The 15,070-nt window shown below is 48.8% G+C and overlaps 1 protein-coding gene across 4 annotated transcripts in view; it reads right to left on the bottom strand.

Moving 5' to 3' along the window:
* Positions 1 to 13,575, bottom strand: part of LOC144603203 (signaling lymphocytic activation molecule-like) — a 70,443-nt gene extending 56,868 nt beyond the window's left edge. For all 4 annotated transcript variants that reach the window (XM_078416394.1, XM_078416391.1, XM_078416390.1 and 1 more), the window contains exon 1: positions 13,377 to 13,575. In XM_078416394.1, coding sequence (XP_078272520.1) covers positions 13,377 to 13,497 — 121 coding nt within the window. In that variant the 5' untranslated portion in view covers positions 13,498 to 13,575. The remainder of the gene's footprint in view (positions 1 to 13,376) is intronic.
* Between the last annotated feature and the right edge of the window lie 1,495 nt (positions 13,576 to 15,070).

The raw sequence follows: 15,070 nt of genomic DNA, 5'->3' as shown, positions 1-15,070 counted from the left end.
TACTAATCAAGAATTTATCTGTCTCTGCCTTAAAAATACCCATTGACTTGGCCTCCACAGCCTTCTGTGGCAATGAATTCCACAGATTCACCACCTTCTGACTAAATAAATTCCTTACCATTAACATGTAGTGAATTCTGAAAGTCATACGAAAGATGAGTAGTTTGTATGACATTTAACCAAAGAGCTGACATACTGGGAAGGCATGATAGGAAATGAGGCCAGCATAACAAAGGGAAATTAAAGATGTTAGGCGAGGCAATAAATAGATTTAGATTCCACAGCGTAGTTTAAATAAATATTGGGTTGAGATCAGACTAGATGGGGTAGACAGTTTGAACCCTTTCTACAGAATGGAATCAACAAAGACTTAGAGGACCTAGTTTTAAGGTGAGATGGGGCAACCTTTAAAGGAGACTAGACCATGTGGACCCGTTGGGCCCAAACATCTCCTGCATTAGTGCAGCACCCTCAACGTTCTATGTTCTGCGTTCATTGAATTAAGCATCAGCCATCTTTAACTAAACAATCAATAATTGATCAGGAGAGGAATAGATCGGGTAGATGCACAGAATCTCTTGCCCAAAGTAGGGGAATCGAGGACCAGAGGACATAAGTTGAAGGTGAAGTGGAAAAGATTGAATAGGAATCTGACGGGTATCCTTTTCACACAAAGGGTGATGGGTGTATGGAACAAGCTGCCAGAGGAGGTAGTTGTGGCTGAGACTATCCCAACTGTTAAGAAACAGTTAGACAGATACATGGCTAGGACAGGGTTGGAGGGATATGGACCAAGCGCAGGCAGATGGGACTAGTGTAGCAGGGATATGTTGACCGGTGTGGGCAAGTTGGGCTGAAGGGCCTGATTCCACACTATATCACGCCATGACTCTATGATTCTAATTCCGACAGTCAGCCACAGAAGAGTAATTTTGAGTGCCTGGCATTTTCACCTTCAAAAGCTTTGAGACTATCTGTCATTTATTTTATCCGAGCAAAGCTGTTTCAATATTCAAACGAGTCTTGTCATATTCTTCTGTATTGTCATGTATATTATTGTTTGCGCTCAGTCCACCTAAACCTACCTGATCTGCCGGTTGCTAAACACTTTAGCTCCCCCACCCATTCCCACACTGACATTTCTGTCCTGGGTCGCCTCCATTGTCGAAGTGAGGCCCAATGCAAATTGGAGGAACAGCACCCCATATTTCACTTGGACAGCTTACAACACCAGCGGTATGAGCATTGACTTCTCTAACTTCAATTAACCCTTGCTTTCCCTCTCTCTCCATCCCTCCCTGTACTGTCTCCGGCCACATTTTATCTGTTGTTACCTTCTCCCAGCTAACAATTCTACATTTTCCTTGACCTACATCCCCTTTGTCCTATTTTCACACCTTATACTTCCTTATCTATGTATCTCCCTCTCCCCTGACATCAGTCTGACAAAGGGTCTCGACCTCAAACAACACCCATTCCTTCTCTCCAGAGATGCTGCCTGTCCCGCTGAGCTATTCCAGCATTTTGTATGTATCTTCGGCTTAAACCAGCATCTGCAGTTCCTTCCAACATATCTTCATGCGAGCCTGGTCGAGGTCCCCATTGATGACGATCATGGCTGCGTTCATCGAAGGCAGCGTTTTGTACGTGTTGATCGCAGCACTCGATTCCACAAACGGCAGCTTGATGACTGCCTGAGGCCGGATGTAGACTGCAGACAGAGTGTCAACACGAAACTCCCCCGGGTAGATTAAACAGTCAGCCCAAATGTTGCAAGTCTGGGGTTCAGGAGTGGAGCAAGACTGCCACATCTAAGCATCACAATTGAGTTAATCATCAAGTAAATGCCACAGTCATTTCCTTTTCCTAACATGGAATGGCGGGACTGTCATATGTTGAAAGACTGGAGTGACTAGGCTTGTATACACTGGAATTTAGAAGGATGAGAGGGGATCTTATCGAAACGTATAAGATTATTAAGGGGTTGGACACGTTAGAGGCAGGAAACATGTTCCCAATGTTGGGGGAGTCCAGAACCAGGGGCCACAGTTTAAGAATAAGGGGTAGGCCATTTAGAACAGAGATGAGGAAAAACTTTTTCAGTCAGAGAGTTGTGAATCTGTGGAATTCTCTGCCTCAGAGGGCAGTGGAGGCCAATTCTCTCAATGCATTGAAGAGAGAGCTAGATAGAGCTCTTAAGGATAGTGGAGTCAGAGGGTATGGAGAGAAGGCAGGAACGGGGTACTGATTGAGAATGATCAGCCATGATCACATTGAATGGCGGTGCTGGCTCGAAGGGCCAAATGGCCTTCTCCTGCACCTATTGTCTATTGTCTATTATCATCATCCAATCAATTATACTGGATTGAAATACCTCTGGCTGGAGTGGTGTGTTCGGAAAGTTGGGGGTGAGCCATGTCGGGCGGCACTGGCACAACGGTGGCGCTGCTGCCTTCCAGGGCCTTAGACTCGGGTTCGATCCTGACTACGGGTGCTTAATATTTGCATTAACATAAGCAACAGGCGTCTGTGTGGGCTTCATCGTTCAGTTTGTTTGTGGTTTTTATCAGATCTTGGCCTCCCGCTCTACTTTTTGACCGGGTCTCTGTGGCCCATGACACCCCTCTAGATCAAAACCCTCTCGGCCTCCAACTTGGGATTCACGCAATGATTCCAGCTTCATGGCTCTCTGCGGGAGAAAATTCCGAGAGGTTTGACCCTGGGAGAGAGGAGGCTCCCACTAACACCACCCCCTCTCCCACCTCCACCCAGGGCCGTCTTAACGCATGGGCCTGATGGGCACTTGCCCGGGGGCCCACGAGCATAGGGGCCCCATGCTGATCTGTGTATGTTAAGTGACTTGCAATAAATAAATACTACTTTAAAAATGTAGGTTGAATAAGTGCTTTTTTCGCAACATTTTCGGTCACTAAGTGCTTCTCACAGCGATCTGTAAGTGCTTTTCGCAACAATGTAGCACCCTAAGTCCATCGCTAAGTGCTTTTCGGTAAGTGCTTTTCGCCGGCACGACAGGGGGGGGGGGGGGTGCTGGTAGGAAAAGGGGGGTGGGGGAGAGTAACGGTGGGGGCCCCAGTACACTGCTTTGCCCGGGGGCCCATAATGCTGTAAAAACGGCCCTGCCTCCACCTAAACTGTGCGTCGCTGTGCGAGGAGGGCCATCGGAGAGTGGTTGGGGGGCGCTGAGAACGAAGGGGGGTCACGGTGGAGGGGGGGCGGGGAGGGGGCAGCAGGCAGTACATGGGACTGTTCGGTGAACGTTTGCAACTTTCTCGACACCGACTCGTGTGTGCTGCCTCGGTGTGGTCTGTTGTATGATTTTACTGGGTTCTATGCAAAAACATTTCGCTGCACATTGGTGCATGTGACAATAAAGTATCTTTGAATCATTGAAGTTCTGGATTGACTACAGTAGAACAGTTCTCAGGCTCGTGTCCCTCCTCAACAGCCACTGTTGCTAGCCTAAGCACTTTATCCCTACAGGGTGTTGGGGACAGGAGGCAGTGACTCCACCGAAGGCACTGACGTTTTCAGAGTCAAGTTTTTCCACATCTGATCTCCCTCTCTGGCATATCATCTCCAACACAGTGCATTTGACCAGCGTCAGTGCTGTCATTGAATGAATGAAGGATACAGCGTGGAAACAGGCCCTTCGGCCCTCCCGTGTCTGTGCTGACCATTGATCAGCCATTCGCACACTAGTTCACACAGTTATCCCACTGTCACACACAATCCAAACACACTAGGGGACAATTAACCAACAAACCCACACCTCTTTCTGATGAGGGAGAAACCCAGAGCACCCGGAGGAAACCCACGTGGTCACATCCTACCACAACTAAAGAGCAGTGCCGAACTACTATCTATCACTTTGATGACCCTCAGACTATCCTTGATCGGACTAGGCTGGCTCTACTTTGCACTAAACGTTATTCCCTTATCATGCATTTAAACACTGTAAATCAAAGATACTAGAGGAACAAGATGGACCACTCTGTTGAAATTGCCTATACTGAAGTGTAGTTTGCAAGGGAGCGTAACATCCGCCATTTTAGTAAGCAAAACCCGCCATCCACTATGCCTTTCGCAGTGTAATCAGTGTTTTGGGGGAACAGTATGTGTGATGATACCATTCAAATGCAGAATATATCTCATCTATCAATTCACAGATTTTTGTTATTTTTCTTTTTAAATGTTTCTGCAAGTATCTGCCGACTAAAATGGCACCGTGACATACTATGGTTTTTACGGTCGAGTGGTCTATCTTGTTCCTCTAGTATCTTCGCCCTAAATGGATCGATTGTAATCATGTATTGTCTTTCTGCTGACCGGTTAGCGCACGACCAAAAGCTTTTCACTGTACCTCGGTACACGTGGGAATAAACTGAACTAACTAAGTTAAACTAAAACTCAAGGGAGAATGTGAAAACTCCACACACACGGAGCGCCCAAGGTCAGCATCAAACCCAGGCCTCTGCCGCTGTGAGGCACTGAGCCGCCCTCAACACCTTCCCTGGCAGATCATGCAGTTGCGTGTTTGGAAGTTATACTAAGGAAGGAAAGAGTGGCTGCGAGAAAGACAGCCTTTATTTATCACTTCCTATTTTGTTGAAGATGCTGGATTACAGAGCGGTTTAGACTTAGAGATACCGCACGAAAACAGGCCCTTCAGCCCACTGAGACCACTCCGACCAGCGATCTCCGTACATTAGCACTGTCCTACACACTACAATTTTACCAACGCCAATTAACCCACGCCAATTAACCCACAAACCTGTACGTCTTTGGAGAGTGGGAGGATGATGAATCTTTGGAATTCATTGCCACAGAAGGCTGTGGAGGCCAAGTCAATGGATATTTTTAAGGCAGCGAAAGATAGATTCTTGATTAGTATGGGTGTCAGGGGTTAAGGGGAGAATGCGGTTGGGAGGGAAAGATAGATCAGCCACGGTGGAATGGTGGAGTAGACTTTATGGACCGAATGGCCTAATTCTGCTCCTATCACTAATGAACTTGTGAGAGCACTCTGAGAGACCCGGATTCAATCCTGACTATGGGTACTGTCTATACGGAGTTTGTACGTTCGCCCCGTGATCGTGTTGGCTTTCTGCAGGCGCTCCTGCTTCCTCCCACACTCCAAAGATGTACAGGTTTGTTGGTTAGAAATTCAAGCCATGGTCACTCCTCCAACAGTGTCTATTTTACTTTATCCATGTGCAGAACAGAATAACTCTTTGTTACTTGAATTTCAATGAAATGGATATCGGTTCCACTGCCTTGAGGCTGAAGACACATGATCAGTGTCAGATACATAGATATTTATGCTGGGGTTTCATGACTCTTGGCCAGTTGCCAATGGCTGATACATCTATTCAGTTATTAATGGGTGAGACCATACATTGCTGAGACATTGATGCAAAGAGAAGGCACACAGGCTTCAGTCTGATTGGTACTAGACCATGAAAATATGCAATGAAGGACCCGCATTCAATCCTGACTATGGGCCCTTTGGCCCACCGAGTCTGCTCCAACCAGCAACCATCCCATACACTAGCACCATCCTACACACCAGGAACATTTTACACTTAACAGAAGCCAATTAACCTACAATCCCGCGCGCCTTTAGTGTGTGGGAGGAAACCAGAACACCCGGAGAAAACCCACGCAGGTCACAGGGAGAACGTACAAACTCCGTACAGGCAGCACCTGGAAGTCAGGATCGAACCCGGGCCTCTGATGTGGTGAGGCAGCACCTCCTACTGTCACCTGTAGGTGATGTGGGAGTGGGTTTATGTGGCTGAAAGGTGGACAAAGGCCAGAGATGTAAAGAAGACAAAAGGCTGTACGGCAAGGAGAGAAGAGGAGCGAAGAGTAAAGCCAGAGGAAGGGATAAAGGTGGAAGTGGGTGGGGGAAGGGGTGGGATAGTGTGAGAAATGGGTACGCATCCAGTTGGGGCACAGTAAAGAGAAGGGGTTACCTAAAATTATTAATAATAATAATAATAAACATTTATTTTTTATAGCACTTTTCCAGATGCTCAAAGACGCTTTACAAAAACAGTCAAGACATAAAAACAAACGGACTGTCCAGACGGAGAAGCGGCGAACAAATAGCGCCAGCGTCCTCTCACGTCAGGGTCCGGCAGTAGACAATAAAGAACACAAGACACACAATTACAATTTTTAACACAAACAGCCATCACAGTGATTGCTCCAGGCACACCCTCACTGTGATGGAAGGCAAAGAAAAGTCTTATCTCCTCCTCATTCTTCTCCCGTGGCGCCACGAGGCGATCGAGGCTCCCGACTTTTGAAGCCCCCACCGGGCGATGGAGAGTCCCAGGGCCGAGCCGAGCAGGCCGATGAAGGTCCTCAGCCCCCACCGGGCGATGGAAGGTGCCGCGGCCAGGCCACGCAGGGCGATGAGGGGCCTGCGAGTGGGTCAATCAAACCTCGCGCGTTTGGAGAATTCAATGGCCACACCCTTGGAGTATAAGCTACACAAGCGGAATACGAGGTGCTGCTCCTCCAGTTTGCACGTGGCCTCATCCTGGCAACGGAGGAGGCCCAGGACAGAAATGTGTAGCAAGGAACTGCAGATGCTGGTTTAAAACAAAGGTAGACACAAAATGCTGCAGTAGCTAATGGGGACAGGCAACATCTCTGGAAGGAAGGAATGGTGATGTTTCGGTTCAAGACCCGAAGAAGGGTCTCAATGCATTCCTTCTATGGAGATCATCTATTTTAGTAAATGAATTGGGGAAATGCAGTCGCAGCTTATTGACACAGTTGTAAAGTATGGAAGCAGTGGGAGACCTTGTGAATATGTGCCCAGATATTTGAAAGAGACCGATCAAATCCACAGAAGCTGCCAAATACATGAGATATGAGGTCATGTACAAGAATATATGCGGCTTGAAGAAGGGTCTTGACCTGAAACGTCATCCATTCCTTCTCTCCAGAGATACTGCCTGTCCCGCTGAGTTACTCCAGCATTTTGTGTCTAGCCCAGGACAGAAAGGTTGGTATTGGGAATATGTGAGGAATTAAAATTGAACAATTAAAATGGTTAGCAACAGGAAGTTCGAGCAGGTAAAAACACTGGCTGCTGTGTGGCCTTTAGTGCATTAGCGACTACAGTTAGATATTAATGAATTACCTCCAAAGCACTCAGAGATGCAATGAGAATCTGATTTAATACCTTTAGCTGGTACTCTCCTTCTCTGAAGCTTGCTCACTGTATGAAGAACCCTGCCTATGAAGTACCCTGCAGTCTGTCCCGTTCAGTTACTCCAGCATTTTGTGTCTATCTTCGGTTTAAACCAGCATCCGCAGTTCCTTACTACGTGCATTGATTAGTAAGGGTCTCGGGGGTTATGGGGAAAAGGCAGGAGAATAAGAGGGAAACATAGGTCGGGAAAGATTGAATGGCAGAGTAGACCTGATGGGCCAGACGGCCTAATTCTGCTCCTAGAGCGAATGAACAAAAGAACTCTTCCAAACATCTGAACTCTGAATGGCAGGAGATAAAGCTGGAATTGCCCACCCTTGGTAAATCAAACACCATCTGTTCAGTGTCTGATTACAAGAAATTTGCAGAACTCTTTGTTTGTACATGGAGGAATAAAATGTGTGAGTGGGTTGCAAGGGAATACATCTGTCGCAGAAGGGATTTATGCTTGATTATATGACTGATTAACAAACATTCACCAACGGTGATCGGCAGATGGTTTACAAAGAAAATACACAAAGTGCTGGAGCAACTAGCAGGCCAGGCAGCATTTCTGGAGAACATGGGCAGGTGATATTTAGGGTCTGGACCCTTCTTCAGACGAATTATGGAGTGGGATGTGGGGGCACGCAAACTAGATGGGAAGAGTCATAGAGTGATACAGCGTGGAAACAGGCCCTTCGGCCCAACTCGCCCACACCGACCAACATGTCCCATCTAAACTAGTATGGGCTTGCATTTGGCCCATATCCCCCTAAACCTGTACCTTTACAAATGTTTCTTAAACATTGCGATAGTACATGCCCCTACTACCTCCTCCGGCAGCTCATTCCATACACCCCCCCCCCCCCCCAGCCTTTGTGTAAAAGAGCAACCTCTCAGGTTCCTATTAAATCTATCCCCATCACCGTAAGCCCATGTCCTTTCGTTCTCGATTCCCTTACTCTGGGCAAAAGATTGTGCATCTATCCGATCTATTCCTCCTGATTTTGTACACCATCCCTCATCCTCGTACACTCCAATGAATAAAGCCCTTGCCTGCTCAACCTCCCCCAATAGCTCATGCCTGTGTGTCCTGGCAATCATCATCATATCATCATATATCTACAGCCGGAAACAGGCCTTTTCGGCCCTCCAAGTCCGTGCCGCCCAGTGATCCCCGTACATTAACACTATCCTACACCCACTAGGGACAATTTTTACATTTACCCAGCCAATTAACCTACATACCTGTACGTCTTTGGAGTGTGGGAGGAAACCGAAGATCTCGGAGAAAACCCACGCAGGTCACGGGGAGAACGTACAAACTCCTTACAGTGCAGCACCCGTAGTCAGGATCGAACCTGTGTCTCCGGCGCTGCATTCGCTGTAAAGCAGCAACTCTACCGCTGCGCTACCGTGCCGCCCGTAAACATCCAGATGCTAGCTATTTTAAGCACATTTCTTCCAGCTGTGTCATTTTAATTCCCCCCCTTATTCCCACACCAGCCTCTCGGCGCCAATTTCCACCGCTGCCCAAGTCACCTCTTGTTATCCAATTTCAAGCAGTCTGTTCCCATTGACTTTCATCTTTTCACACATACGCTTCTTACGATAATCCCCACAGCCTCCTGTCACGCCATATCTCTGCCTCACCTGCGCCATCTCTCATTACTCCCCCATTGGGTTCCTCTCCCCCACCCACTGCTCGCCCTCGCCTCCCTCCGTTGTTCCCGTCTGCACCACCCCTCCTTATTTGGTTCCATTCTACATCTTCCATTACCTTTAGACTTTAGAGAGATACAGCATGAACACAGGCCCTTTGGCTCACCGAGTCCGCACTGACCCATGATTACCCCGCACACCAGCACTATCCCACACACAAAGGACAATTTTCCAACTGTCCGAAACCAATTCATCTACAAACTTGCACGTCATTGGAGTGTGCAAGGAAACCGGAGCACCCAGAGGAAACCCACGCGGTCACAGGGAGAAGGTACAATCTCCGTACAGACAGCACCCAAAGTCAGGATGATTTAGAGATAATTTAATCACCAAATTATCTACTGTTATTTTTGACGCTCGGAGATACTCCGCCCTAAGATAACATACAAACTGCGAACACGAGAAACAGCAGATGGTTTACAAAGAACACAAGAACATAAGAAAATAGGAGCAGGAGTAGGCCAACCGGCCCCTCGAGCCCGCTCCGCCATTCAATACGATCATGGCTGATCCTACCCCAACCCCCTTCCCACTATCGCCCTTCTTCCCACCCAAAAGAACCGTGTGATCTCCTGGGTGAGGCGAAAAACCGGATAAAAACCCAGGCACAAGAGAAGTCACAAAGAAAAGACACAAAGTGCTGGAGTAACTAGCAGGCCAGGCAGCATCTCTGGAGAACATGGACAGGTGATATTTAAGATCGGGTCACTTCTTCAGACGAATTATGAAGTGGGGTGTGGGGGAACGCAAGCTAGATGGGCGGCACGGTAGCGCAGCGGTAGAGTTGCTGCTTTACAGCGAATGCAGCGCCGGAGACTCAGGTTCGATCCTGACTACGGGTGCTGCACTGTAAGGAGTTTGTACGTCCTCCCCGTGACCTGCGTGGGTTTTCTCCAAGATCTTCGGTTTCCTCCCACACTCCAAAGACGTACAGGTATGTAGGTTAATTGACTGGGTAAATGTAAAAAATTGTCCCTAGTGGGTGTAGGATAGTGTTAATGTGCGGGGATCGCTGGGCGGCGCGGACTTGGTGGGCCGAAAAGGCCTGTTTCCGCGCTGTATATATATGATATGATAAGAGTCATAGAGTGATACAGCGTGGAAACAGGCCCTTCGGCCCAACTCGCCCACACCGACCAACATGTCCCATCTAAACTAGTCCAACCTGCCTGTATTTGGCCCATATCCCTCTAATCCTGTCCTGTCCATGTACCTGTCTGTTTCTTAAACATTGCGATAGTACCTGCTTCAACTACCTCCTCCGACAGCTCCTTCCATACACCCACCACCCCTTGTGTAAAAATTGGTACCCTTCAGGTTCCTATTTAATGTTTCTCCCCTCACCTTAAAAGGAGGGGCAGGATGAAACATGGCAGGTAATAGGTGAACACAGGTGAGGAGGGAAGTGGCGTTTTGATGGGCAGATGCTTGGACCAAAGCCAGACATGACCAAACAGAAGGTGTGAGACAAAACGATTGAAGATTGTGAATTATGAAACTAGAGGAGGGAATGTAGGTAGAGGGGAAGGGGAGAAATAGGGGTGAGTTCAGAGGGGAGGTGAGGGTGGAGAAAGGGGAGGGTGGTATGGTGGAGAAAGGGGATGAGGGTTGATAGAGGTTACCTAAAGTTGGAGAATTCAGTGATCGTACAGAATATGGGTTGGTGTTCCTCCAGTTTGCATTTGACCTCACTCTGACAATGGAGGAGGCACATTACAGAAAGGTTAGGTAGGGAAATGGGAAGGAGAGTTAAAATGGCTAGCAATGGGAGACCCAGTAAACCTTGGCAGACCAAGCGCATTATTCAGCAAGACAGTAAACGAGTATCCGCTTGACCGCGCTGATGAGGCCACAATGGGGTCACCTGGATGCTGAAGGTGAGTTTAGAGGAGGTGCTCATGAATCTCCGGAAGGACTGGTGGTGAAATCAAGGGAGGAGGTGTAGGGACTGGTGTTACATCTCCTGCGGTTGCAGGTGCAAGTAGCTGAGGAGGGGGTGGAATAGGCGGGAAGGGATGAGTGATCCAAGGAGTTGCAGAGGGAGGCAGAAAGTGGTGGAGATGGGAAGATGTGGCTGGTGGTGGGGATCACGTTGGTGGTGAGGGAAATGTCTGGTGGAGTGAAAGGCAAATACCCAGGGGAACGCAACCCTTGTTCCATCTGGGGAGAGGGGGAAGTAGAGCAGAATTACGGGACACATCGGAGATGCGTGTGAGGGAGCAATCCATGCCAGTGGAAGGGAAACCTCTGTCACTACCGAAAGAGGACTTCTCGGATGGTAGAAACAGAGGAACCGAGAGTAGGGGATTCGTGTTTTTACAAGAGGGAGCGTGGAAAGTAGTGCAAAAACAGAACTGCAGATTGTGGTTAATACAAAAGTGCTGAATACCAGGTGCTGAAGTAACGCTTCAGGGCGGCCACGGTGGAGCCGCGGTAGAGAGTTGCTGCCTTGCTACGCTTGCAGTGCCCGAGATCTGGGTTCGATCCCGACTATGGGTGCTTTCTGTTTGGAGTTTTACGTTCTCCCGGCGACTACTTGGGTTTGATCCGAGATTTTCGGGTTTCCTCCCACACTCCAAAGCTATTTACATTAACAGGATATGGATCCTGTCCTAGAAACCACCTGATCACTGGGAGAGGAAACAGAGACTGCTATGTTTCCTGGCATTGTTCCTTCGGAAGATGTCGGAGCCAAAAACTCTAACGTCCAGATTCAGGAGCAGACTCTTCCCCACAACTTTATCTATATACTAAAACTCTCATTTGTTTGTTTGTTTGTTCCTGACCTACAGCCAAAACGGTGCATGATAGCGCAACAATTTTAGACCCACCTTACTCGCCATCTTCTCTTCGGTGCTAATGGAAGAAGTTTCATTGAAATCGGTGTTATATTTTTTAAGTTATTCACATTTTAAAGTTTAAATCTATCTACTGGGGAGTGGGGAGGGGAGGGGTGTGTGCTCCACCAATGCAGGACAGGTTTGGGCTCAACGGGTCCACTTGGTCTAGTATATATATATACACACACACACACACATACATATATATATATATATGTGTGTGTGAGATTGAGATATATATATATATCTCAATCTCATGCCAGAATCTAGGGTATTTTCTTGAAATATACCCCGAAATAGAATGATATTTCAGATAACATTTGTCATTCAGTTTCGGGTCATATGTTTCAGGACCTAAAACTCTTGACTCATGGCGTGAGAATGAGATTTGGGAGGGCTGCTTCTGTTATGACAAGTGTTATAACCACGGTGGAAAAACCCTCACCCACATTGCTTGTAAGCTTGTGAAAGCCCCACCACCCCGAAAGTCCGCACCCTGTGAGTGAAACTGAGACCGTTGTTCAGCTCCTTGGTGAACCCCTCCTTATTAGTGAAACAAAAATGAAGACACTGCAGTCTTGAGCATCACACAAAGTGATGGTGGAACTCAGCGGGTCAGACAGCATCTGTGGTGGCAAGTTTTGAGTCTGGACCCATTTTCCACCTGATTGTAGTGGGGAGGGGGAGGGCAAGGTTAAAATGAGCCGTGGGGGCAGGACAAAACTTGGTAAGTGATAGGTGGATGAATACAAAATGACGGAGTAACCCAACGGGCCAGGCTGCATCTCTGGAGAGAAGGAATGAGTGACATTTCGGGTCTGAAGACTGGTCTCGACCCAAATGATGCTGCCTGTCCCACTGGGTTACTCCAGCATTTTGTGTCTCTTTTTGGTTTAAACCAGCATCTGCTGTTTCTTCCTACACGAGTGGAAGGTGGGTACAGGTGAAAGTGGAGATCGTGTAGGAAGGAACCGCAGATGGTAGTTTAAACCAAAGATAGACATAAGACGCTGGAGTAACTCAGCGGGACAGTCAGCATCTCACACTCCGGAGGTTAATTGGCTTCAGTTTAAAAAAAAATGTTAATAGTCCCTCGTGGGATAGTCCCTACCCGTAACGTCGCCTATCAATTGTATCCACAGCAGGAAACTGTTAAAGGACTCCTTTGTCTGAAGATAATACACAAAATACTGGAGTAACTCGGGGGCTTTCCGAAGAAGGGTCCCGACCCGAAACGGCACCAATCCGATTTCCCCCCAGAGATGCTGCCTGTCCCGCTGAGTTACTCCAGCATTTTGTGCCTACCTTCGCAGTAAACCGACCTTTCTCGACATCCTTTGTTTGAAAGAGGGAAAAAATCTCGGCCAGCCAACAACAGCGAGAATCAACACACACTTAAAACATACCCCCCCCCCCCCCACCCGCATGTGCCGTCTGCCTTAACGTAAAATATCTTGACGCATTATGAAAAGAACCGCGATATTGCAAATCCAACACAAACAAAGTGGACATACGCCAAGCATGAACGCTTGTCGCCTTTCCTCCGTCGATCAGTTAGCTGCCAGTTCAGGGCGTCAACTCACCTCCTGAGTGGCTCAACAGCCAAATAATGTCGATGCCGAAGACTAGTCCCAAATTCGCCCAGATCATCTCTAAAAAGGCACTTGGTAAATATGGCATCTGTCCCTTTGCTGCAAACTGCATCTCATGCGCAGAGAGGGGGAAGGGCGGGGTTAACCCTGCGGCCCACCGAGTCCTTTCCGACCAGCGATCACAATAACACTATCCTACACACACGGGACAATTGACATTCTTTTACCGAAGCCAATTAACATACAATCCTGTAGGTCTTTGGAGTGTGTGGGGGGGGGGGGGGGGGCGGTGGACCGGAACGCCCGGAGACAACCCGCGCGGTCATAAGGAGAACGTACAAACTCCGGACAGATAAGCACCCGAGGTTGTAAGGCAGTAACTCTATCGCAGACATGTCCAAAGTCCGGCCTGGGGGCCAATCGCGGCCCGGAGGTCAGATTTTATACGGCCCGCAGCTTCCGTCTTAAATTTATTATTTATCGCCCGCCAGCACTGTCTAACAGAGTGAGGGGAGAGGAGAGGGGAGAGGGCGACGGCGACGGCGACTACACCTCCCGGCGGTGAGCGCTGCCTGACCTTGCGGACGGCGGGGTTGAGGGGGTGAGGGGGGAGAGCAGCAGAAGAGCTCTCCTCACCCCGCACGCTCATTGGCAGGCGCTCCCGTCAGTCGGGTGGGTGCCGCATCCCCCCCCCCCCCCCCCCCCCCCAAGCGGGAGAGGCAACGGCGACTACATCTCCCGGTGGTCAGCGCTGCCCGAGCTGCGGATTGTCAGACTCGAGGTCCGGGGGCGGGGGGGGGAGCGCATTAGTTAAAGGTCTGGGGGGGGGGGGCGCATTAGTTAAAGGTCCGGGGGGGGGGGGGGGGGAGCGCATTAGTTAAAGGTCCGGGGGGGGGGGGGGGGGGAGCGCATTAGTTAAAGGTCCGGGGGGGGGGGGGGGGGGGAGCGCATTAGTTAAAGGTCCGGCAGGGCCGTTTTTACAGCATTATGGGCCCCCGGGCAAAGCAGTGTACTGGGGCCCCTACCGTTACTCTCCCCCACCCCCCTTTCCCTACCAGCCCCCCCCCCCCCCTGTCGTGCAGGCGAAAAGCACTTACCGAAAAGCACTTAGCGATGGACTTAGGGTGCTACATTGTTGCGAAAAGCAGTTACAGATCGCTGTGAGAAGCACTTAGTGACCGAAAATGTTGCGAAAAAAGCACTTATTGAACCTACATTTTTAAAGTAGTACTTATTTATTGCAAGTCACTTAACATACACAGATCAGCATGGGGCCCCTATGCTCGTGGGGCCCCGGGCAAGTGCCCATCAGGCCCATGCGTTAAGACGGCCCTGAGGTCCGGGATGGGTTATCTACAGGCCCCCAAACAGTAGCCTCGACATAGGGTGCAAGTTGAATCAAGAGCCAAAATTGGCATGTTGCAAATGTAATGCTACGGTGGTTATGGGCGATTTCAACATGCAGGTAGACTGGGAAAATCAGGTTGGTAATGGACCCCAGGAAAGAGAGTTTGTGGAATGTCTCCGAGATGGATTCTTAGAACAGCTTGTACTGGAGCCTACGAGGGAGAAGGCAATTCTGGATTTAGTGTTGTGTCATGAACCTGATCTGATAAGGGGACTCGAGGTAAAAGAGCGATTAGGAGGCAGTGATCACAATATGATACGTTTTACTCTACAAATTG

Source organism: Rhinoraja longicauda, chromosome 19 (assembly GCF_053455715.1).
Source record: "Rhinoraja longicauda isolate Sanriku21f chromosome 19, sRhiLon1.1, whole genome shotgun sequence".
NCBI lineage: Eukaryota > Metazoa > Chordata > Chondrichthyes > Rajiformes > Arhynchobatidae > Rhinoraja > Rhinoraja longicauda.
Note: the sequence above shows the minus strand (reverse complement) of the source record. Positions and strands in the feature narration are given on the sequence as shown.